General features: G+C 38.3%; 1 protein-coding gene across 3 annotated transcripts; it reads left to right on the top strand.

Annotated features, from left to right (window-relative positions):
• The first annotated feature begins 3,089 nt into the window (after positions 1–3,089).
• vegfaa (vascular endothelial growth factor Aa) lies at positions 3,090–21,847 on the top strand. Of its 3 annotated transcripts, XM_051718090.1 has the most exons (7): positions 3,090–3,722; positions 6,924–6,966; positions 8,719–8,915; positions 9,331–9,407; positions 9,987–10,019; positions 19,212–19,343; positions 21,622–21,847. In XM_051718090.1, the coding sequence occupies exons 1-7, from the start codon at positions 3,657–3,659 to the stop codon at positions 21,638–21,640; spliced, it is 567 nt and encodes a 188-aa protein (XP_051574050.1). In that variant the 5' UTR covers positions 3,090–3,656; the 3' UTR covers positions 21,641–21,847. The 3 variants fall into 3 exon arrangements, with proteins under 3 accessions (XP_051574050.1, XP_051574052.1, XP_051574051.1); XM_051718092.1 differs by lacking the exon at positions 19,212–19,343; XM_051718091.1 differs by lacking the exons at positions 19,212–19,343; positions 21,622–21,847 and adding an exon at positions 16,167–16,704.
• Positions 21,848–22,232: the final 385 nt, after the last annotated feature.

Genomic DNA, 22,232 nt, shown 5'->3' with positions numbered 1-22,232 from the left:
GGAGGGGCGTTCTGTCCGCTGGGGGTCGGAGGTCTGACTCCGGTCCGCCCGGGGAGGAGCGGCTGCAGTCCGCCTGAGAGGGTGGAGTAGTGATCGAGGACCACGCGACGGCGCATCAGAGAACCGGTGAGTTTCTTTTTCTCTCTCTCCTCTCTCTCTCTCTGTCGCTCCGTGTTGGCCTTTCCCTCGCCATTTTGTGTTGTTGTTTTTTCCCCTCCTGTCTCCTCCCAGGTCGAGGAGGGTGGGGGGGATGTACGTCATGCCGGGGGCTCCCCGGCCTGAGGCAACGCCGGGAGGAGTGTAGAGCCGAGGAGGGCGGGGCCGGGCTGGAATGAGACACACCCGGTCCCAATCAGCCTGATGGGGCACGCGAGGGATAAAGGCGGCCGGGGACGACAGTTCGAGAGAGAGAGAATTGCAGGCAGCTGTACTGTGTGTTTTTAGTTGTGTGTTTTGGTTGTGTTTTTTTTGGTTAATAAATTGTTAAGTTGTCAAGCCGGTTCTCGCCTCCTCCTTTCCACTGACCCCCCTTACAACACCATCTAAGAAAATTCATATTTTAGACATATCATATTGTCACTGGTGTTACAACCCTTGCTTCATTCGTGAAACAAAATGAAATAATAAAATAAAGAAAAATAGTCAAGTTGTCCTTTATGAATAAAAATAATGTCAATATGTTAAAAAAATGTTTACCTGCGGCTTTAATGGATGAAAACTGAACTGATTTAAAAAGTTCAATAATTTGTTAGTCAGAAAGACTTTTTGAGAATGACACGGACCTTTCAAATTTTTATTATTTATTTTTTATTTTTTTCAAAAGATTGCAATGAGCCCTTTAGCCTGCAAAATACACATCTCTATTAATATCTGAATATCTTTTAGAAGAAGACTTTTCATAGTTGCTTTTAATTTGTACAACACTTGTTTCCGGTACAAATTTAATTTCTATAGATAATCAGTTATTTGCTCATCTGTGAGGCAGTGGGTAAGACCGAATATAGGCAGTTTATGGAACAATTCTGCAGGGTAATTATTCTGAACACTAACTAACTTTAGATTGATTAAGCAACACAGATCTCACAGACACCTGGAAGCATTCAGAATGCTATTAAAACATGGTATTGCCTGAGGATTTTCTGTTGGGTTACACTTTAAATGCCCAGTTGATGCCCCTAGTCAAGCTTATTAAAGTGTAATTGTGTTTCATTACGAAACTTGTTTTTTTCTCTGGAATGAGCTTTGTCAATGAATACCTGGTGATATTATCTTGACCACGCAAGAGAGTGCATGATTTACTATATTTAACAGATTTCTAAGTTCAGTTCAGCGATGGGAAACAGCAGTGGTTTACCCATACGATTAAACGTATCACTTGAGGATCAAGTTAGGGAGGATAAGGAGAGTGCATAAAGAAGAGAAGAAGAGTGTAAGTGGTTGGCAACCATAGTAACTGAGTAAAGTGCCTGACTCGGAGAGAAGGCCATGACCCATCTCTGTGTCAGGCTACATGGAGAATTATTATTATTTTTTTTTTTTCGCTGGAACACAAAAGAGGAGTGTCTGTGTGTTTGTCTTTTCAATGGTTATTGAGTGTGTGTGGTTCAGGTTTTGCCTAAGGATAGTAAAACATTAAATCATCTACAATGAGGGGAGCAGCCAACGGTCCCCGTGAGGAAAAATGCTTAATAAACATACTAAATAATGTCTGAATGAAAATGTAAAGGTTTCTGTGAGAGTTAGGTTTAGGGGATAGAAAATATCATTAGTTCAGTATAAAAATAATATTCAATGGAAAGTCCCCACCACAATAGAAAAAAAAAAAAAAAAATTCATGGTGGGGGAAGGAGGTCATGCTGATTTTAAAGGGAAATGAAGCTACCTCTAAATCTCCCGTCTTCTACTGGGGCGCCATCCTTGAGTCTTCACGTACCAGCTGACTGAATTTGATTTTCCCAGAAGCTTGTATTCATGGGAACGTGGGAGCGTATACACCCTTCTACTTCCTACTGCCCCCGAGGGAATAAATATCAGCTCAAATTTTTATTCATTCAGCCAGTGTACCCAGTGACAGATTTTTTTATTTATTTTTTTTACCTGTGGGCTTCAAAATATGATAGGATTGCAAAGGAAAGGTATCTGTGACCACTGAGGATGTGAGCCACATTTGTGAAAATAGAAATCAGGTTAATGTTTAATTTATCAGATCAAACGTAAACTAGGCATCATTCGTGTGAATTTGTAATATTAGACCCCTGTAAATATTTTTGTGGTAGTTCAGCTTAAATGTTTATTAGAGGGGTTGTGCAATGTCATTACATTTACTCTGTGTTGCATAATCAATCTTGAATAAAATGTAATCAGACCAGTACATTTACATAATGTCTAAACTTATATCTAAACACTTGATGAGCTTGGTGAACACTTACAGTATGTAGGCAAACCATACCCCATACATATGCACATCTTATGGCAATATATGTAAATATATGCTCATGTGTGCTTTTCACTGAAACAAAAAGTCACATACTTATACATACAGTATATGGAACATATATTTTAAGATACTACAAATTGGTCATTTTCATATATGCAACATATATTTTCTCAAGTACTATTGGGATTTGAACATGTACATGTATGCTAAAATTATTAACTATAATTGTTAATATAATAATTCACATATGGCATATATGGGACACTAAGGAGAAGCAAGTTATAACGGTTAACATGAATTAAGCATCATGACAGAGATGAAGAAACTGGTCAAACTTGTACAAAACGAAATGGAAAATGTTTGAGGAAATAATGGGATATTCCCATATATATATATATATATATATGTAAAAAAAAAAAAAAAAAAAAAAAAAAAAGATTTATTCGCATTAAACGCTTTTGCAAATATAGCCAATTGTATTTCAACGCACAGTTATCATATTATAATTTCCCATGCACCTTCATGTAGTTGGTCCTGCATTGGATCAACGCACCTTACGTAGATCCCTCTGACCAATCAGCGCACTCGCCGCCGTATGCCGATTCTCTCAAGATCTCCAGCATTGAGCAGCAGAAGCGCTGAAAGATAGAGCGAGCGCAAAGTGACAAGACCTCTCCATTCCGCGCTATAACATTCACAACAGAAGCCAAAACAATAACGGAAATAAGACGAGGGAAAGAAGACAAGTTCTGCTACCGTAAAACCAAGGATTGCCACTGGATCACTTTATACCGGCACACGTTCTGCTTTGCTCTTGATGATAATCATATGCGCAAAAGCCGTACAAAGTGCAGGTTGCGATTGGAAGTCTACGAAACTTTTTTCGCTTTATTAAACGTCTGGTCTCCGTTTTATTGTGGATTTTAAATAACGAAATACACGGTGGATTTCCCCCCCAGTGTTTCTTGATTCTTTTTTATTTTAGATTATTACTAGCCTATTTATATTCATCTATTTTCTGAGGGACAAGGGGACGTTCGAGAAGGCAGTTTTAGTGGATTTTACGCAGGTGCTTCGGTACTGAAGGGCAGAATGGAATTGTTACTTTGACCCACGATATCACAAGGTTCATTCATATTCAACAGCTTCGCTTCTCCGATTGTTTTGAGAGCCAAAAAAGAAACCAGACTGTTCTGTAGCGCTCACTGGAATTACAATCATGAACTTGGTTTTTTATTCGGTACAATTCTTTTTTGCAGTTCTCCATCTGTCTTCTGTAGTACAGGTAAGCGCTCTGTTTAATTTTAGGAGGTGGGGTTTTAAATGAGATCAGGGAAATTATAGAAGGAGAAAGACATTCATTTTTCATTAATGTGTAAATTGTCCTTGTGGTGCTCAAACGGAGGTCAGGTTACACGCCAAGACTGGAAGCAATGAGGATTAAATGCATTTTAGGCATCCGTCACGGTTTGCCCAATGCCGTTACACCAGTTACACACTAGTTAAAGGGGCTAAAGTTGCACACAGCTTTTTGAGTTGCAGGAGTTTTAAGACACCGCTGTATCACATGCCTCACAATTTTGCCGCACTTATTTACGCATTTAGTGGTAGGCTATTTGACCACATCTATACTGTGATTTGCTGTCCTCAAAGTACACGGGGATTTAACCACTAGGCAGGGATGTAGCAAGGTATTCAGGGCCCCCTGACTGTATATTGCTCAGGGCCCCTTTATATTACAAAAATACAGTTTAGAATTTGTTGTGGGGCTCCCTTGGACTTGTGGGCACCTAGAATCGTTACCACCTTTCACCCCAGTAGCTACGGCCCTGCCTCTAGGTCACGCGTTTTTCATTAGTAAAATACAAATTCCCAATTGAAGTCCTTATGTCAGACATTATAACATAAATGACGTGCTGTAACTTGTCATAAATGCAGTAAAACGGGTTACCCCGTTCTTCTCAATCGGACAGAACAGATTACTGTTTCTTGTTACACTACTACGAATATAGACTTGCAGCATTTTTATTTTTTATTTTTTTTTATTTTTTTTTTTATCCTAGTCTACTTAATCGCGATTCCTTCAAACTTAAAAGACTCTCTCACCGATGTACGGCTCTCTTGACAAAAACAATGACACGGTATTACCTGGGGGTCTCTGTTTCTTTGTTTCCCGCCTAATTCATTCACATTTACTTGAAAAATGTATGTGGTAAAACATGTAGGATTGTTGTAGGGAAACATACAGTCGCGCCAAAATACCTTCGTGTTTGTCAATGCGTCTGCATTGTCCTATGTTTGGGTTCCGAATATGAAGGATTGCTGGGTAGATATGAAGCAGATGGGCTGCTTGTTTGATTCCATGTATTCTCACGCAACACCGAGAGCTGTTGCGCCAGTCTACCACCTGCAGTAGCGCGACCAACCAGAGACCGATCACACGCTCTCTTTCGCTGGCGAGACTAATCTGTAGGCGGGAAGAAAAGACTTCTCTGTGTTCTAGCTTTAGAATCACTGGTTATCCTCTCCCTGAAGCTCACTGAATGACAACTGTACTCCCTTTCCAAATTCCCTTGTTAAGATTTTAAAAGATTGAATTCACTTAGAAAAGTGGTTAAGAATCGTATGAAATATTTTTAAGATTCTAAAAGATTCCAAACAACTTTACTGAGATTCTAAAACATTCTAAACTCTCTTTTTAATATCATAAGATTCTAAGTTCTGATGCTTAGCTGAAACCCCTAATTTGTTGACTACTCAATTGATTGAGTAAACTCGTTCAGTCATTTAAATTGAGTAATGGTGTCTCCAAAACACCAAATGTGTGTAATTAAGTTTACATAACTTAGAAGGCACTTAACAAGACTATTTAAGTTAGGGTAACAAGATGCTAGTAGAACTAACTCAGATATGCTTTTTTAATTTTGTAGTTTCAACTTAATCATTTTAATTGAATGGATTTATACACTGCCTGGCCAAAAAAAAAATAAAAAAAAAATTGCATACTTTAATATTTAGTTGGACTGCCTTTAGCTTTGATTATGGCGCTCATTCATCTTGGCATTCTTTCGACAACCTTATGCAACGGCACAACATTTATTTCCATCCAGAGTTGGATTAATTTTTGTCCGAGATCTTGTATTGATGACGGGTGAGTCGAACCACTCCTTAAAGTCTTTTCCAGCACATCCCAAAGATTTTCAATGGGGTTAAGTTAAGGACTCTATGGTGGCCAATTCATGTGTGAAAATGATTCCTCATGCTCCCTGAACCACTCTTTCACAATTTGAGCCCCATGAATCTTGGCATTGTCATCCTGGAATATGCCCGTGCTAATATCCTGGTCATTCAGTACATTCAGGTAGTCAGCTGACTTCATTTTATTGCCGCATAACATTGCTGGACCCTGACCAATTGAAGCAACCCCAGATCATAACACTGTCCTAAATCCAAACATTAATTTTTTTTTTTTTTTTTTTTGGCCAGGCAGTGTATTTAGATCAAACAATAACACAGCTTGAATAATGATGATTGTAACTGATTATAGGTCAAACTTATTGCTCCACAGAAATGCATATATATCTGTTCTTAAGTTGCACATGTACAAGGAGAGCTGAGATAGTATTAACAGGGTCCAACTTGACCAAAGGGGACTCACAAAACAACTATTTGCAACAAAACAATGTAAATAATGCTACAAAAGAGCTAAAACATCTATGAATTCATAATAACAACTATTTAAATGTCCCCATAAATTCCCCTTGACCATGGACACATAGTTGTTTTATTTTTTTTTTATCCCCTTTTCTCCCCAAATTTGGAATACCCAATTCCCACTACTTACAAGGTCCTCATGGTGGCGCGGTTACTCACCTCAGTCCAGGTGGTGGAGGACAAGTCTTATCACGTGGCTCGTTGTGCATGACACCGCGGAGACTCACAGCATGTGGAGGCTCATGCTACTCTCCGCGATCCACGTACAACTTACCATGTGCCCCATTGAGAGCGAGAACCACTAATCGCGACCACGAGGAGTTTACCCCATGTGACTCTACCCTCCCTAGCAACCAGGCCAACTGGGTTGCTTAGGAGACCTGGCTGGAGTCACTCAGCACACCCTGGATTCAAACTCACGACTCCAGGGGTGGTAGTCAGCGTCAATACTCGCTAAGTTACCCAGGCCCCCCAAGGACACATTGTTAAATAATTACAGCACAAGACATTGTTGGTATTCCCCCTAGCCCCAGTTTTGTACTCAATAGTTTGAGTTATTAACACTTAAAACCTTAAGTCTATAGATTTGTAAGAAAAATAAGTTCAAGGAACTTAGATATTTGAGTTACGAGCTCAAAACTTGACATTTCAAGTAATGTTTAATTAAGACTACTTGTTTTTTCCAGGAATGAAACCATAAAAATATACAGTAAATATCCAGAATAAGACATTCTGTATATCACTTATAACTGCCACTTCTTTGTCCTCATAGACTGCCCACATACCCAAAGAAGGGGGGAAGAGCAAAAATGACGGTAAGTCTCTCTAAATGTGCAATGTTCATAAATGCTGATGTGATGTAATGTATGAGATGTAATCTCTGACCAGTGTATTTGAAATGAGGTTAAGACTGCGGCGCCACCTGGAGGATGTAGATATAATGTCACTCCAAAGGCAAACATTTAAACTAAAAATGGTTTTTGAAGTTCCAAAGCTTAGCTATGTCATCAAATGTTATTTTTATTCCATACAATGTCTCTTTGTACATTTCACTATTTAGCCTCATTCATTTTAATAGAACACTGGGGCTGAACTTACATAAATATTTGCTTTGACGCTCCAGAATTGGAGAGAGGGCATATTTCCCACTTTCATTAGGTTGTACTGAGGGCTGTCAAAGTGAACCATTTATTCTACCCGCAAGCAACCTTGTGTGGAGTCACTGACCATGGCCATGTTTGTTTATTAACAAAGACACTGGCTGTTTTGTTCCTAATCTGTCCTCAAGGCAACAAATATTTAACAGCAGTGGACCTGGTCAAATTAGGTTGTTTGTAAAGGATCCCTATTTATGTTACTGGGGGGAACATGTATTGTTATTTTTACATCATTCCCCATCGGTTTCCATTTGTAATCAATCTCCCACAACTCAGAGCGCCTACGATAAAAGATATTGCATAGCATAAAATCAACACATTTGATCATTGTTAGAAATAGTTAGATTGTATTTGTTTTATAGGCCTACCACAGAGAGAGAACCGACTGGCTAAGAGCTACTAAATCACACACCACATGTGACTTTGCACCTTGCTAAATAAAGATTTCAAACACCATGATCATAAATGAAGAAGAGTCATGATAGGGCACTGCATGGGTAAAATGTGGCCATGTTGCAGGGTTGTGATCCACTGTCATGGAAAACCCGTAAATATCATGGAACTTTAAAAATGGCATTTGCATGCCTGGAAAAGTCATTGAAATTATTAAAATTGTGCAAATGTCTGAGTGAATATTGTTTTTCTAGTTATACTTGGGTCTAAATATTTCACTGTGTGGAAATTGTTCTTTGTGGGTGCAAACTCTATAAAATGATGCATTTGCATGACTGGAAAAGTCATGGGAATGTCATTGAAGTTCTTTGGTCAAAAGTTGTGGCAACTCTTGTGTTGGACAAAACCAACAAAATACCAGCAATTATTGAATTTTGGTTTCACCAACATCATGAATATTTTGGTTTCTTGCATGGGTTTGGGACACTGGCAGAATCACGGGTGGCAGGGAGATCTCACGCAGGGTGGGCTTCTTGTAGAGGTCATGTGTCTGATGTGAAGCCTGGCGCCACATTGCCTGAGGTCTGCAAGTCATGAGGCTCTGGGGTCACAGAGAATGATGGGAAGCCAGCCTGGGAGATACACAGATTAGGGTGGAGTGGGGTAGACATGCTAGCGGGACACTTGTGCATGTGCGTGTGTGCCTCAACATGTGTAATATGCCTTTTTTCCTCTTGGGAAGGTTGAGTCGCCAATGAGCAGAATAGGCATTTGTAAGATGTCAAGCCACAGATCTGTTGCACTGTATATCTGGGAGCCAGGATTTTCTTGAAATACATCACCTTTTGTGATACACGAGAGAAAGTCATACGGGTCACGAGGATGTGTAAATGATGATAAATGTTTGGGTGAACTATTCTGTTAAGGTGTTCCTATAGGAAATAAATGTGTCTTATCAGCAAGTACTGACTGGAATGAAAGTGACCAAAAATTCTCTCTTGTATCCCTTTCCTCTAGTGATTCCTTTCATGGATGTGTATAAAAAGAGCGCATGTAAGACACGGGAGATGCTTATAGACATCATCCAAGAGTATCCAGATGAGATCGAGCACACGTACATCCCATCCTGTGTGGTTCTTATGCGCTGTGCAGGCTGCTGCAATGACGAAGCACTCGAGTGTGTCCCAACAGAGACTCGCAATGTCACCATGGAGGTGAGACTGGTTCAGTCCAGCACCTGCAATCCTTCACCCTGCTGTCTATGACTTCATACTTGCCCGGCATGTGGACAGTGAGGCAGCATTAACTGGCATGTCAGCTATGTTGTTTACCTCTGCACACTGTGTTTATACCCCATTTATGTGGTTGAAGTTGCTCTTGGCCGCAGTTAAAGCCTGCTATTGCCATTTCTTAAAGAGTGGGGAGGAACAAGGTATAAGAAATGGATAAAAATGTATCAATGCTGTTTACCTGAATATTTCACACTGTGGTTGGAAAATTGTGAGGACAGGGTTTTTTCAGTGCAATTTAAAGAACCTAACACACATAACACACAATTATATGACATTTATACATAACACACAATTAAAAACAACATGCTTATTATGCTTCTTATGTATATCTCTACAGGTATTACGAGTTAAACAACGTGTATCGCAGCACAATTTTCAAATGAGTTTCGCAGAACACACCAAGTGTGAATGCAGGTAAGTCAAAAAAAATAATATTCTGTCAATATTTATACACCCTGATGTCATTCTAAACTAGTTATTTTTCTGTGGAACACAAAAGTTGACTATTTGATTTTTTTTCTGAATATATTCTTTGCCGTATAACGAAAGTGAAATCCTGAAATAATGGTGTCCTGAAAATCCAAAGCCTGGAAAGAGTTTACAGAGCAAATAAGTGGAAACGGCCGAAGAGCAGGTTTATTGACACTTTTGAAAAATACTGTATCTTCTAGATCTTATCTGAAAGTGATGATGTTGCTCTTTTGAACATATAGGATGGAAACGCAGCTTTATTCGCACATTGTTTGTTTAGTATGTTTTTTCGCATAAATTAAATTCGTAACTTGGATAGAAACATAGCTATCGACGCGTGTAACTGCCCTATTTGTATGGAAAAGAGCTGTGTAAAGAATCTTAAAACCTTTTGTGTTTCACGGAAGAAATAAACTCTTTGGGGTTTGGAAAGCTAGAGTGAAAAAAAATGATAAAATCTTTTTAAAAACTATTCCTTTAAATTTTGAATTAAAACTGTTGTATATGTATATCTTTTTTCAGACCAAAGGAAGAAGTCAAAGCAAAGAAAGAAAAGTAAGAGGTGCTTTTAAATTGCCTTTGTAAAGCTTTTGAGTGATTAACGGGGTCCCTGTTTAATCCATTTTATTGTATAGTGGGACATATTTCTGAAACAATCACACTGAAATTCTTCCTTATTTTATGTGGGACACTGAGTGATTTGGAATCATTTGCTGACAGTGCGGAGAGTTGTATAGATGGTTAAAATTGCAGTGACTGTGTTGACTGAGTGGAGATGAGAAGCAGCCACTGGACACTGTGCTAGTGTGAGGTGTTGAAGGTGCGGTGTCTTTCTACAAAGTTCGTTTGGCTTGACCAGTCAAATTAAGAGAAAGGTCCGAGCCATGGCCTAACGGTTCATTGTCCAACTCATTTTGCTGTGGTGCCCATGTTAGAGGGCTTGCACTACTACTCATATTTACTAGTTGCCTAGTCCAGAAAATAAGTTGATTAATATGCTGTTTACCTTATGTTAATGACTCCTTACATGCCATGCGGCATCAGCAGTCATTGCTTTTTGTGGTGAGCACAGTGTTATGTTGATGTAGAGTGTGTAAATGGAGAGAATGGTCACATAAACTAAATAGTAGCAGAACTAATAGCAGAACTAACTGACTTGTTGACTTGTTGGTGCAACCCCAAGCTCATGCGGGAGGTGTTTGAATCCAGCTTGCTACATTTTCTAGACGTTGTCCTCTTATCACTGTCCATATCCAGAAAAAAAAAGTGGCCAAAAGAAACATATTCCAAAGTCCCCATAGCCCCTCTTCTGGAGTTTGTAGCTCCCTATCCAAAAACTTTGTCCTGGCATACTAAAGAAATTAAAGGAATATTCCTGGTTCAATACAAGTTAAGCTAAATCGACAGCATTTGTGCCATAATGTTGATTACCACAAAAATTAATTCAGTCTCGTCCCTTCTTTTTTTTAAAACAGCAAAAATGGAGGTTACAGTGAGGCACTTACAATGGAAGTGAATGGGGGCCAATTTTTTTAAAGGAGTTTAAAGGCAGAAATGTGAATCTTATAGTTTTATAAAAGCACTTACGTACATTTAATCTTCTGTTAAAACTCAAGTATTATTCCAGCTGTGAAGTTGTTTAAATTGTAATTTTTACAGTAATTTTAGTGTATTAAGGTTTACAGCTTTATGTCTTCATGGCAACAAAATTGTAAAATTGGATTTAACTTTACACAGATAAGGTTAGTAAGCAATTTCATCACACTATAATCATGTTTATTAAAATTGTTTGTGCAAATTGTAGTGCTTTTATAAAATTATAAGCTTCAAATTTCTGCCTTTAAACCCTCCAAAAATTGGCCCCATTCACTTCCATTGTAGGTGCTCACTGTAACCTCCATTTTTGCTCTTTATAAAGAAAAGGAGGGACGAGTTGAAACAATTGTTTTTTTTTTGTTTTTTGTTTTTTTTTGTGGTAATCAACATCATGCCACAAATGCTGTCGATTGAGCTTAACAGGTATTGAACCTAGAATATTTATTTTTTATTTTTTTATCCCCTTTTCTCCCCAATTTGGAATGCCCAATTCCCCCTACTTAGTCGGTCCTTGTGGTGGCGCGGTTACTCACCTCAATCCGGGTGGCGGAGGACAAGTCTCAGTTGCCTCCGCTTCTGAGACCATCAATCCACGCATCTTATCACGTGGCTCGTTGTGCATGACACTGGAGACTCACAGCATGTGGAGGCTCATGTTACTCTCCGCGATCCATGCACAACTTACCACGCTCCCCCATTGAGAGTGAGAACCACTAATCGCGACCACGAGGAGGTTACCCCATGTGACTCTACCCTCCCTAGCAACCGGGCCAATTTGGTTGCTTAGGAGACCTGGCTGGAGTCACTCAGCACGCCCTGGATTCGAATTCGCGACTCCAGGGGTGGTAGTCAGCGTCAATACTCGCTAAGCTACCAGGCCCCACATGAACCTGGAATATTTCTTAAATGAATACAAATTGAGCAAATATGATATGAAATCGTCCAACATTCAGTTTGTGTAAAACCTTATGACCACAACGTGTTGTGACTACCACAACACATTGTTACACCCTCATTGCCCCACAACAAAGCTAACAAAGCTAAACTTTGATGCTCTCACACCTAAACAGTGGAATCAACTTCCCCTGGATCCCTCTTAATCCTCACACAAGCTCAAGACTCACTGCTTTTAATCATGTCACAACATAAAACCCTTTTTATTTGTGATGGGAAGCAGATAACCATTCATCATTGTATGTTTTTTATTTGTTAACTGTTTGATTTTCACAAAGAAAAATATAGAAGCACTTATACAAGTTGCACTGGATAAAGCATGAATGTTAAATAATCTGCTTTAGTAAAAATCCATTAGGCCTTTCTGTGATTTTACAGCCCATAGTGCTTGTGTAAAAGAACTGGATTGCTACATATATCTCTATAGATCTCTGACCTGCTGATAAGAGAGTCTTTATAGGGTTTGTTCCATTTGTTACTTTTTCGTTTTTCTTTGTTCTTGTGGAATGAGGCTCTGCTGTGAAGACCACCTGCTTTTCACACCCCATTGCTCAAGACTTATCCTTGCCTACTTCCCTATTCTAATCATAGTAACAAGAGTCTGCCATTAACCTACTTTTATTTTTAGCCTTTTAAATAGTAGATGATCCTAAGACACAGGTTATTGTTGGTCACGGTCAGCAGTGGCACATACCTCATTTAGTGCTATTGTGTCTTAACCTGTGTGTGTGCGTGTGTGTGTGTGTGTGTGTAGGCAGGTTTGGGTGGTTTACGAGGACATTTTTTTAGGTTACAAACTGGTAATTACAAGGGTATTATGCTATAAATGTGGTTTATGAGGACATTTCTAGTGTCCCCATAATTTAAATCACTTTAAAAAACATACTAAACAATGTTTTATTGAAAATGTAAAAATGCAAAAAGGTTTTTGTGAGGGTTAGGTTTAGGGGTAGGGGATAGAATCCATAGTTCGTAGCCACACCAATCTGCAATCTGACTTCTGGAATAATGTTGATTACTGTAGAAATAATTTCAACTCCTCATTTAAAAAAAAAAAAGTGGTTACTGTGAAAAATAAAAACATGTGTTGACATAACTCTCTAAAGCATTTCCTGCACCCACAGGAATTATGTCAGTAACATATAACCAGATGTTCATCCATCTTGAAAAACAGTTCCACTTCAGAAAAAGATGATGTAGACTTTACAGCTCATATTTTAAACAGATTTCACTAAATCATTCACATACTTGAATGACAAGACAAGATTTACATATTGGCTTTTAAACCCACCATAATTCTGGACCTCCATTGTAAGTGTGTTACAATAACAGTGAAATGCTTTTTTCTTTTTCTTTTTTCATTGGCCACATGCACAATAAGTTTTCATTTTTATGCCTCTCATCCAGACTAGAATGGCCTTTTCCTCAACCGAGATTTTCGAAAACGCTCTTTATAACAACTACTGTATATAAAACTATAATATTAAGAAATTGAAAACTGAGATTTTACACTTAAACTGATTAGTGTGGACGTGCAGGGACAAGTCAAAGTTCTTCTTTGGCAATTGACATTATGCCACCAGTGCTGTCGATAGACCTTTTTCACAGACTGCGATGATGCGTTTCCACCTTATTTAGCAGCGTAAATCTAGCAAACTTTTTTAAATGATAATTTTTTTTAAATATTGAGTGTAATTTTATAACATTATGCTTTGTGTTATATTACCCCAGAATTCGTTTAAAAAAATTAATTACTACAGTTGTGCAGTTTCTATTACAGCTGCTGAGAGAGTGACAGATAATTTGGCATCTTCACCTATTTTACTGTCTTAATCCACCACTCTCTATTTTTTTTTTCCCCTCTTCTGGAAAGTCATTCAAATGTAATAGTGGATTTTTTCTTTTGCTCTTGGAGCAAAGGGGTAAGTGAAAATAATATTTGCTGTGGTCTCCCATTCACTCCCATTCATTGCTGTCGAAGTTTACCCTGTAAACGTTTACTTCCACGTTCCAAAACCTGGAGTGTGAAAAAGGTCTATTGAGCAAAACTTGTATTGAACTGGGACCATTCCTTTAACTGGATGAGCAATGGGTGTGTGCAATTCTGCACCTCGCTAGGTTAATGCGGCTGTGTTGAGTTGAATCAGGTTAGCTGAGAGAGCTAAATAAAATCTGTTCGTCATGGGGACACTCTGTGCGTCGTCTCTCTTAGCACGTAGGCAAACACTCACCCAGGAGGGGCGGGAGTATCTCCGGGATGTGATTCACAAGCTCAAGTTCAGCTTCTTGTACTTCGATCCTTACCTAAGCTCCTCAAACACACACACACACACAACACACATGCTTAATCCCTTCAACTGCTTATTTCGACTATAGATCTGACCATTGATTCCTCATAAAGCTGTCCCTAGGGCTTTGCTCCTTTGTTTAATTGATGGTGATTAGGGTTGTCACAATACAAAAATGTCAGTACATACCAATACCAGTGTCATTTTTATTCTAATAACAATTTCGTTATCACAACAAAAACTAATATGCTATTAAATCCAGCTTTATTGTTTTTTTTATTCAAATAAAAAGGCAAGTTTCTAAATAAAGAGCAAAATAAAGAACATACTGTAGAAGCTCAACTGAAGCAATAGAACAAGTAAAAACTAAATAAATAAATAAATAGAACAAAGACTAGATTAAACAACACAAATTTAAGAGTAAACAGTGTTTAAAGGTTTTTTTAAGTAATTATTTAAGTTAACAGTCAAGTTTTTAAATAAAGAACAAAGAAGCTAATTTCAAGCAATATAACAAATAAAGCAATGGAACAAAGAGTAAACAGTGTACAATAAACAATATTCAAAGTTTTATTTATGTTTTATTATTTTTATTTTTATTTATTTTTCTCTCCCCTTTTCTCCCCAATTTGGAATGCCCAATTCCCAATGCGCTCTAAGTCCTCATGGTGGCGTAGTGACTCGCCTCAATCCGGGTGGTGGAGGACGAATCTCAGTTGCCTCTGCGTCTGAGACAGTCAATCCGCGCATCTTATCACGTTGCTTGTTGAGCGCATTACCGCAGAGACATAGCGCATGTGGAGGCTTCACACCATTCTCCGCGGCATCCACGCACAACTCACCACGCGCCCCACCGAGATCGAACCACATTATAGCGACCACGAGGAGGTTACCCCATGTGACTCTACCCTCCCTAGCAACCGGGCCAATTTGGTTGCTTAGGAGACCTGGCTGGAGTCACTCAGCACGCCCTGGGATTCGAACTCGCGACTCCAGGGGTGGTAGTCAGCATCAATACTCGCTGAGCTACTCAGGCCCCCGTATTTGAAGTTTTAAGTAATTATTCAAGTAAACAATCTGCAATAACTAAAACAATTAATAAATTCAGAGCAGTAAGTGGTTTTCTTTTTTTTTCTGGCAATTATTGTGGATTGATTAATATTAATAAACACGTTTACATGCACAATCTTACACTGACTATGTTTAATAAGCCGACAATGTGTGTGGTCATATAAACTCCTTAAAAGGTTTTTTTTTTATTGCGGTAAGGTCATAAACGGTTATCATTACGCTGATGTCGCATTGCATGTAAACATCTTTAACGGCATTCTTAATGGCTTACCCAATGTGCGCAAGTGTTTATGTTTTGACGTCAAAAGCAGAGAATAACCTGATCTTTTAACATCTCATGAAAACGCGGGTTTCTGACGTTGTTTGTTTTTTTAATAAAATGATTTGTATTAGTTATCAGCAAATTGGTGTGCATGTAAACATGCTCTTTGTCAGCATCAGGACTGCAGTTAAACTGCAAGTCCAAAAGCACAGATCTGATATTTTGACACAAATCTGATTTTTGTTTTTGTGACTGTGTTTACTTTAATACCCCACCTAGACAGGAATTTGTCCATTTACGTGCTGACTCACATCATTGTGAGACACAAATGCTCTTCACAGAACATGTGCGCTCTTTCGTATGAACTATAGAAAGTCTAGTATCATTACAAACTATTTATTTCAGTATTGACTTGGTACCATAGTACTGGTCTTCAAAAATCCCTTGTGCTGACTTATCTTTCTCGGCAATTTGGAGTCTTTGCGACTTCATTTAGATGTCCTTTTCTTGCGTTATTTTCCTGTTTTGCAGGAAACCCAGAATGAGGATGGTTAAAAGCCGAAAGAGAGCGAGAGAGAGAGATACAGGCAATGCCAGCTCCTTGGCTCACCTGCACTCAAGCAGTATTTTGCTGTTGCTTGCTGGCTGTATTTCAAGGCAGCTTGTTTGTTCTTTGTAATCTCACTTGTTCTGTCGGCTTAAAGCCTCAGTCTGCATTTATTTGTACTCATATTCATATTGTTGGCCCAATGCCCACAAAGAGGAAAGAAAGCAAAGATAAATAAAAAGAGGTTCCATGGCTGTCTCTGTCATTATTGTACTAATATCCTGTCACAGCTGGAATGACATCATGCTCATCTGATTTCTCACCTGTATTTTGGCTTCCATTGACTTGTCTGTTGTTTCAAACAATAGCAGCTTGTAGATTGCCTCTCTCCTCTAGATTGACACTTTAGAAAGTCTATTTTTAGAATAGAAATTGTCTATGATTTTAGAAATCATTCAAAACAGTAACATTGACACAAAAGATACTGCATCATTCAGCTCCAGAAAGTTTATTTTCAATGTTATTTCCACAGTTTGCCTTGAGTTTTTTTATGATATTTGGATACGTGATATATTTGTGTTAAATTTAGTATATTTTAAACATGGTAATTTAGGGGAGAGTGGGGCACAAACTAACGTGGGGCTAGTTGTAACACACACGGTTTAAACGTTTCTACACACGCTGGTAAGATGAAACGTCATTTGTTTACTTGTTGCCATATCATCACTGTGTAGATAAAATAAAAATGCTAAAAGTTTAATAAAACTTTGGAAGATATTTAATATTTTGCTATTAAAGTAGCAAACGTTAAAATTTACATGAAAGTAAATTTTCATCTCTGTTTTTACTGTTTATTTAAAATGAGGCAAACTTGGTATATTTTTATTCTCCAATCTTTTAGCTAGCATATTACATAGTCTTTTAATTCTCAGATAGCCAGCAGAAGTGACCAGCCAGGTTTAAATCCCAGTTGCGCCGACGGGGCACGTTGTAACCCTGCGTTACAATGTGCCCCAGTTACAAAAAACTATATGCAGTTCCATGCAGTCAGATATGTAATTTACATAATTCCCCTTAATGCATGTGTGTGTGTGTTTTGTCATCAATCCATGCATTATTTCGGTCAATGCTGTGGCTTTGTTGTGTATTTATTGTCAAGTGTCAAAATTATTGCTATATTAAATATGACAAAGTTAATAAATGGCTTTTATTGACATGAAAATTTTGTTTATCTTCTAGGCTTTTAAATTAGATCAGATACAGTTGTTAGAGGGGGATTTTAAGCTGTTATATGGTCTTGTTACAATGTGCCTTCACCTGTTACAATGTGCCCCGCTCTCCCCTACTGTGTGAATGTAGCAGTCTGTGTGTTTGTCTCAGTCTAATAACTGTTCCTGTCTGAATTCACTGTTGCCAATAATCACCATGTCACATGTGTGCTCAGGGATGAATGGATGGATGGATAAATGGATGAATGATGCATGAATGAATGAATGATTGATGGGTGTTGCATAAAGGATCAAGGGGTGGGTGGGTGTTGCAAGAGTGGATGGATGAATGGATAGAGGGGGTGGATGAATATTGCATGAATGATGAATGGATGGATGGATGTTGTATGAATTAATCAATGAATGATAAATGGGTGTTGTATAAAGGATGAAGGGGTGGGTGGATGTTGCAAGAATGGATGGATGTGAATGGATAGAGGGGGTGGATGGATATTGCATGAATGATGGATGGATGGATGGATGGAAGAATGGTTGGATGGATGGATGGATGGGGTGGATGAATAAATGAATGTTGCATGATGTATTGATGGATGGATGAATGAATGGATGTTGTATTAATGAATTATAAATGGGTGTTGTATAAAGGATGAAGGGGTTGGTGGATGTTACAAGAATGGATGGATGGATGGATGGATGTTGCATGAATGAATGACGGAAGTATGGATGGATGGGGGTGGATGGATAAATGAATGTTGCATGAATGATGGATGGATGGATAGATGGATGTTGTATGAATTAATTAATGAATAATAAATGGGTGTTGCATAAAGCATGAAGGGGTGGGTGGATGTTACAAGAATGGATGGATGGATGGTGCATGAATGAATAATGGATGGATGGGTGTGGATGGATAAATGAATGTTGCTTGAATGATGGATGGATGGACAGATGTTGCCTGAATGAATGAATTAATGATAAATGATTGTTGCGTAAAGGATGAAGAGGTGGGTGGATGTTGCATGAATGATGGATGGATGTTGCATGGATGAATGATGGAAGGATGGATGGATGGATGAATTAATGATGATATATGGATGGATGAATGATTGTTGCATGAATGATGGATGGATGGATGGATGGATGGATGGATGAATGAATGGATTTTGCATGAATTCATAAATGAATGATGAATGGTACAACATAAAGGATGAAGGGGTGAGTGGATGTTTCAAGAATGGATGGATGAGTGGGGGTGGATGGATGTTGATTGAATGATGATAGATGGAGGGATGGGTGGGTAGGTGGGTGGTTCTATGGATGTTGCATGAATGAATGATGAAAGAATGGATGGATGTGGGTGAATTGATGGATGAATGTTGCATGAATGATTGATGGATGGATATGTTGCATGAATGAATGATTGACGTATGGATGGATGGATGGATGGATGGATGTTGCAGGAAAGAATGATGGATGGATGGATGGATGGATGGATGGATAATGAATGAATGAGACCACAGATGACAGAAATCAGTCCAATCACACACACAGTCTCTGCTTTCCTCCCACCACTAATGCTATCCTGTCTTCAAAAATCAGCAAAAATAAAAAAGAACCTAAATCTGACTAGTGATTGCTTTCATCTCTCTCTCTCTCTCTCTCTCTCTCTCTCTCTGGCTTTTACGGAGCAATCTTGATCTGATTGATTGTCTGGTGGAAGGTTGTGTGTGATTGTGTATGACTGCTCAGATCACTAGTGCTTAGATGTCTCTGTGTCTCTCCCTTCTGCTTCTCTTGCAGCCACTGTGAACCTTGTTCAGACAGAAGGAAACGCTTGTATGTGCAGGACCCCCTCACCTGTAAATGCTCCTGCAAATTCACACAATTGCAATGCAAGTCCAGACAACTTGAGTTAAATGAAAGAACTTGCAGGTTTGTTTATGAACTGTCACAACGTGCAACACGCTTTGACCTCGTCTCATCTAGTTCCAGCTAAAGCCCAGGCAAAATATGCATGCCGCTTAGATGCTTGTCTAGTTTGTTGCATTTCCCCTCATACATTTGGACTGTGTGCATGTTTGGGGTGACGTAGTTTCTGTGTGTAGTGTCTAGGTGTACTGCAATGTTGACATCTTTGCTTGGTGTCAGAATTCAACAAGTACACTGCTCCATTTTGTGGTGTCAACACTTTTATTTTGAGAGTAGAAATGATTAGCCAAGTACATGATAGAACATTGCTGAAGATAACATATTCTGGCAACAAGCAATATAATGGTGTGTTTTAAATAAAATCAGAAATGGCATCTCTGGGGGGTATCTAGGTATTTGTTTGCATTTGTGTGTGTTTGCAAAGTATTTACTAGAGTGTGACAAGAGAACGCTACTGACACACCTATACTTTTAATTTAATGTCATTTTATGTCCCTAATGGGTCAGAAATTATTGTAGTTACAGTATACTGATTTTGTCATCATAAGCAAAATCTTACCATCAGCGATTCATGTTTTTAGATACTGTTCATACTTGTGTACGGTTGTATGTCAGCTATTGACTAATACAGCAAGTGATTAATAGAAACTGAATATATGTAAAGTGTGTCCATGCTGTTTGCTTCTCATGGCCCTAATCATCAACTTGTCTAATTAATGGTTAAACTGTAAGCTTATGTGGCCTTTGTTTGAGTTCTGAATGTAATTTGGAGAAAATTGTAGTATTTTAATTTAGGGGAAATCCCAGCACTCAAACTTTAAGGGAGATCACATCCAGTGGTCCGGTGACTGTTCCACCCCAACTAAATTTTGACCCCATCCAAAAGTGTAACATCTGAACTCTGGATACTACACTAGCTTTTTTTGCAATAACATACTACTTGAATACTGTACACAATTTTCTGTATGCATGAAAAACCTGTAGAACATAAGACATTTGCTAAAACGTGCTCAAGGAACCCTTCTATTTCCATGTAATGAATTATCCAGAAAACAAATTTCATACAAAATTTAGGTTAAAATGCAAAATAAGAGAGGAATATTGTACAGTCAGCCTGTTGTTATCGCAAAATAAACCCTGACAGATCAGGACCAGACGCGAAGTGGAGCATATTGTATCACCCTAAAGGGGTTTATTTTGCGATAACAACCGGCTTAACTTACTTGTAGAGATCGCACAGTGATAAGAGAAGCAGGAAAGACTTGCAATACCCAGATATCCCCGGATGTGCGGTTATTACTCAAGAGATATCAGACCGCTAGATGGCGCCATTGACCAATCAAATTTAAGTATTCCAGAGTGCCGTTTAACAATATTTCACAAGATGTCACAATGAATGGCTATGCAGTGCAATGCTTCAGGACCAGAAACCAGGGAATTTACTAAATGTCCTGTTGCCTTTGACTTCTCGTGGTCGTGGCTGGTTAAAGAACACGGGTTAAGCCGTTGTAAGCCCTTTTGACATTTATTCATGTTCATGACATGAATTACAGATATCTGTCTTTTTTTACTAGTTAAAATACTGATTCTTTACTACTAGTAATTACTACTAGTGAAAATGCAAATTTTTGATATCAGTAATTAGGTTTGCACTAGTAAAAATGTTAATTTTTGATAAAAAAAATTGTCACTACTCACAAAAATACCCATTCTTGATGTCAAAAATTTAATTTCAACTAGTAAAAAACACAATTAATGATATCTGCATTTTCACAAGTAGAATTGTACAACTATATGTCATTCACTCTTGTTTAAAACTCAATAACAGAAATCTATAATGAATTTCTATAATGCAATTAATCTGTAATATAATACATTTATTTTACACATCAGCAATGTACTATTTACTAGTAAAAAATAATTTAAAAAAAATGAATATCAATAGCTTAATTGTAACTAGTGTAAATGTACATTCCTGGTATCAACAACTGCATTGATAGTAAAAATGCTCATTTTTGATACCTATAATTCATAACCTGTACCTAATTAAATGTCGAAAGGGCTTGCGATAAACTGTTATCGTTTCATTGTATGTACCATTGCACATACTATTTAAAACAAAAATAGATGCTAGTATTCCTTTCTGAACACAGCGCTACTGATAAGTTGAGTGAGTGAACAGGCTCTAATTGATTGTGAAGAGTTGGGTGGGAGGAGTCACAGATCAATAAGTGCTATGCAGGCCAAACAGATATATAACCAATCACATTTTCTCTTTCAGATGTGAAAAACCAAGATGATGAGCAGTCCGCTGAGCAGAACACTGAATGAAGGAATTTCTTTCTACAGCACAGCACTTTTAAAACCTGAGGATGCATTCCTTGGACTAACTGAAAACAACACTCCCAACGAAAGACAAAGATTGAAACGAGGGCAGGAGATATCATCCCAATGTATATATATATATATATATATATATATATATATATATATATATATATATATATATATATTATGTATACAGTATATGACAATGACAATGTGTGTCGCTGCTATCGTCTGACACACTACATACAAGTAAACGAACATGCTGCTCGCGTGTGAACAGGATATATTTCAGTGTCACTGCACCTGGGCCTGTGATTGGACGGTGAGCTTGGTTTCAAAGCCACACAGTGCTCAATGTAAGGCTTCACTGGACTGGGCTGCTGTGGATTTATACTTCAAAACTCAGATTAAGTGACCAGGACTTAATAACAATAAGTCTCCTCCACATTTTTATATGAACAGTTATGGACTGTCAAGCAAAGGAGGGGAAGTGACATAAAGACATTTTTATCCGGACTGATTGGAACTGTGGGTCCATGCATGGGACAGGAATGCGGAACTATC

This window comes from Myxocyprinus asiaticus, chromosome 15 (assembly GCF_019703515.2).
Source record: "Myxocyprinus asiaticus isolate MX2 ecotype Aquarium Trade chromosome 15, UBuf_Myxa_2, whole genome shotgun sequence".
Lineage (NCBI taxonomy): Eukaryota > Metazoa > Chordata > Actinopteri > Cypriniformes > Catostomidae > Myxocyprinus > Myxocyprinus asiaticus.
Note: the sequence above shows the minus strand (reverse complement) of the source record. Positions and strands in the feature narration are given on the sequence as shown.

Excerpts from the sequence above, each read along its gene's own strand:
- vegfaa (XM_051718090.1), top strand. The coding sequence starts at position 3,657 with ATGAACTTGGTTTTTTATTCGGTACAATTCTTTTTTGCAGTTCTCCAT. Across the intron at positions 3,723-6,923 it reads ATCTGTCTTCTGTAGTACAG|ACTGCCCACATACCCAAAGA; the intron begins GTAAGCGCTCTG and ends TTGTCCTCATAG. Across the intron at positions 9,408-9,986 it reads CACACCAAGTGTGAATGCAG|ACCAAAGGAAGAAGTCAAAG; the intron begins GTAAGTCAAAAA and ends ATCTTTTTTCAG.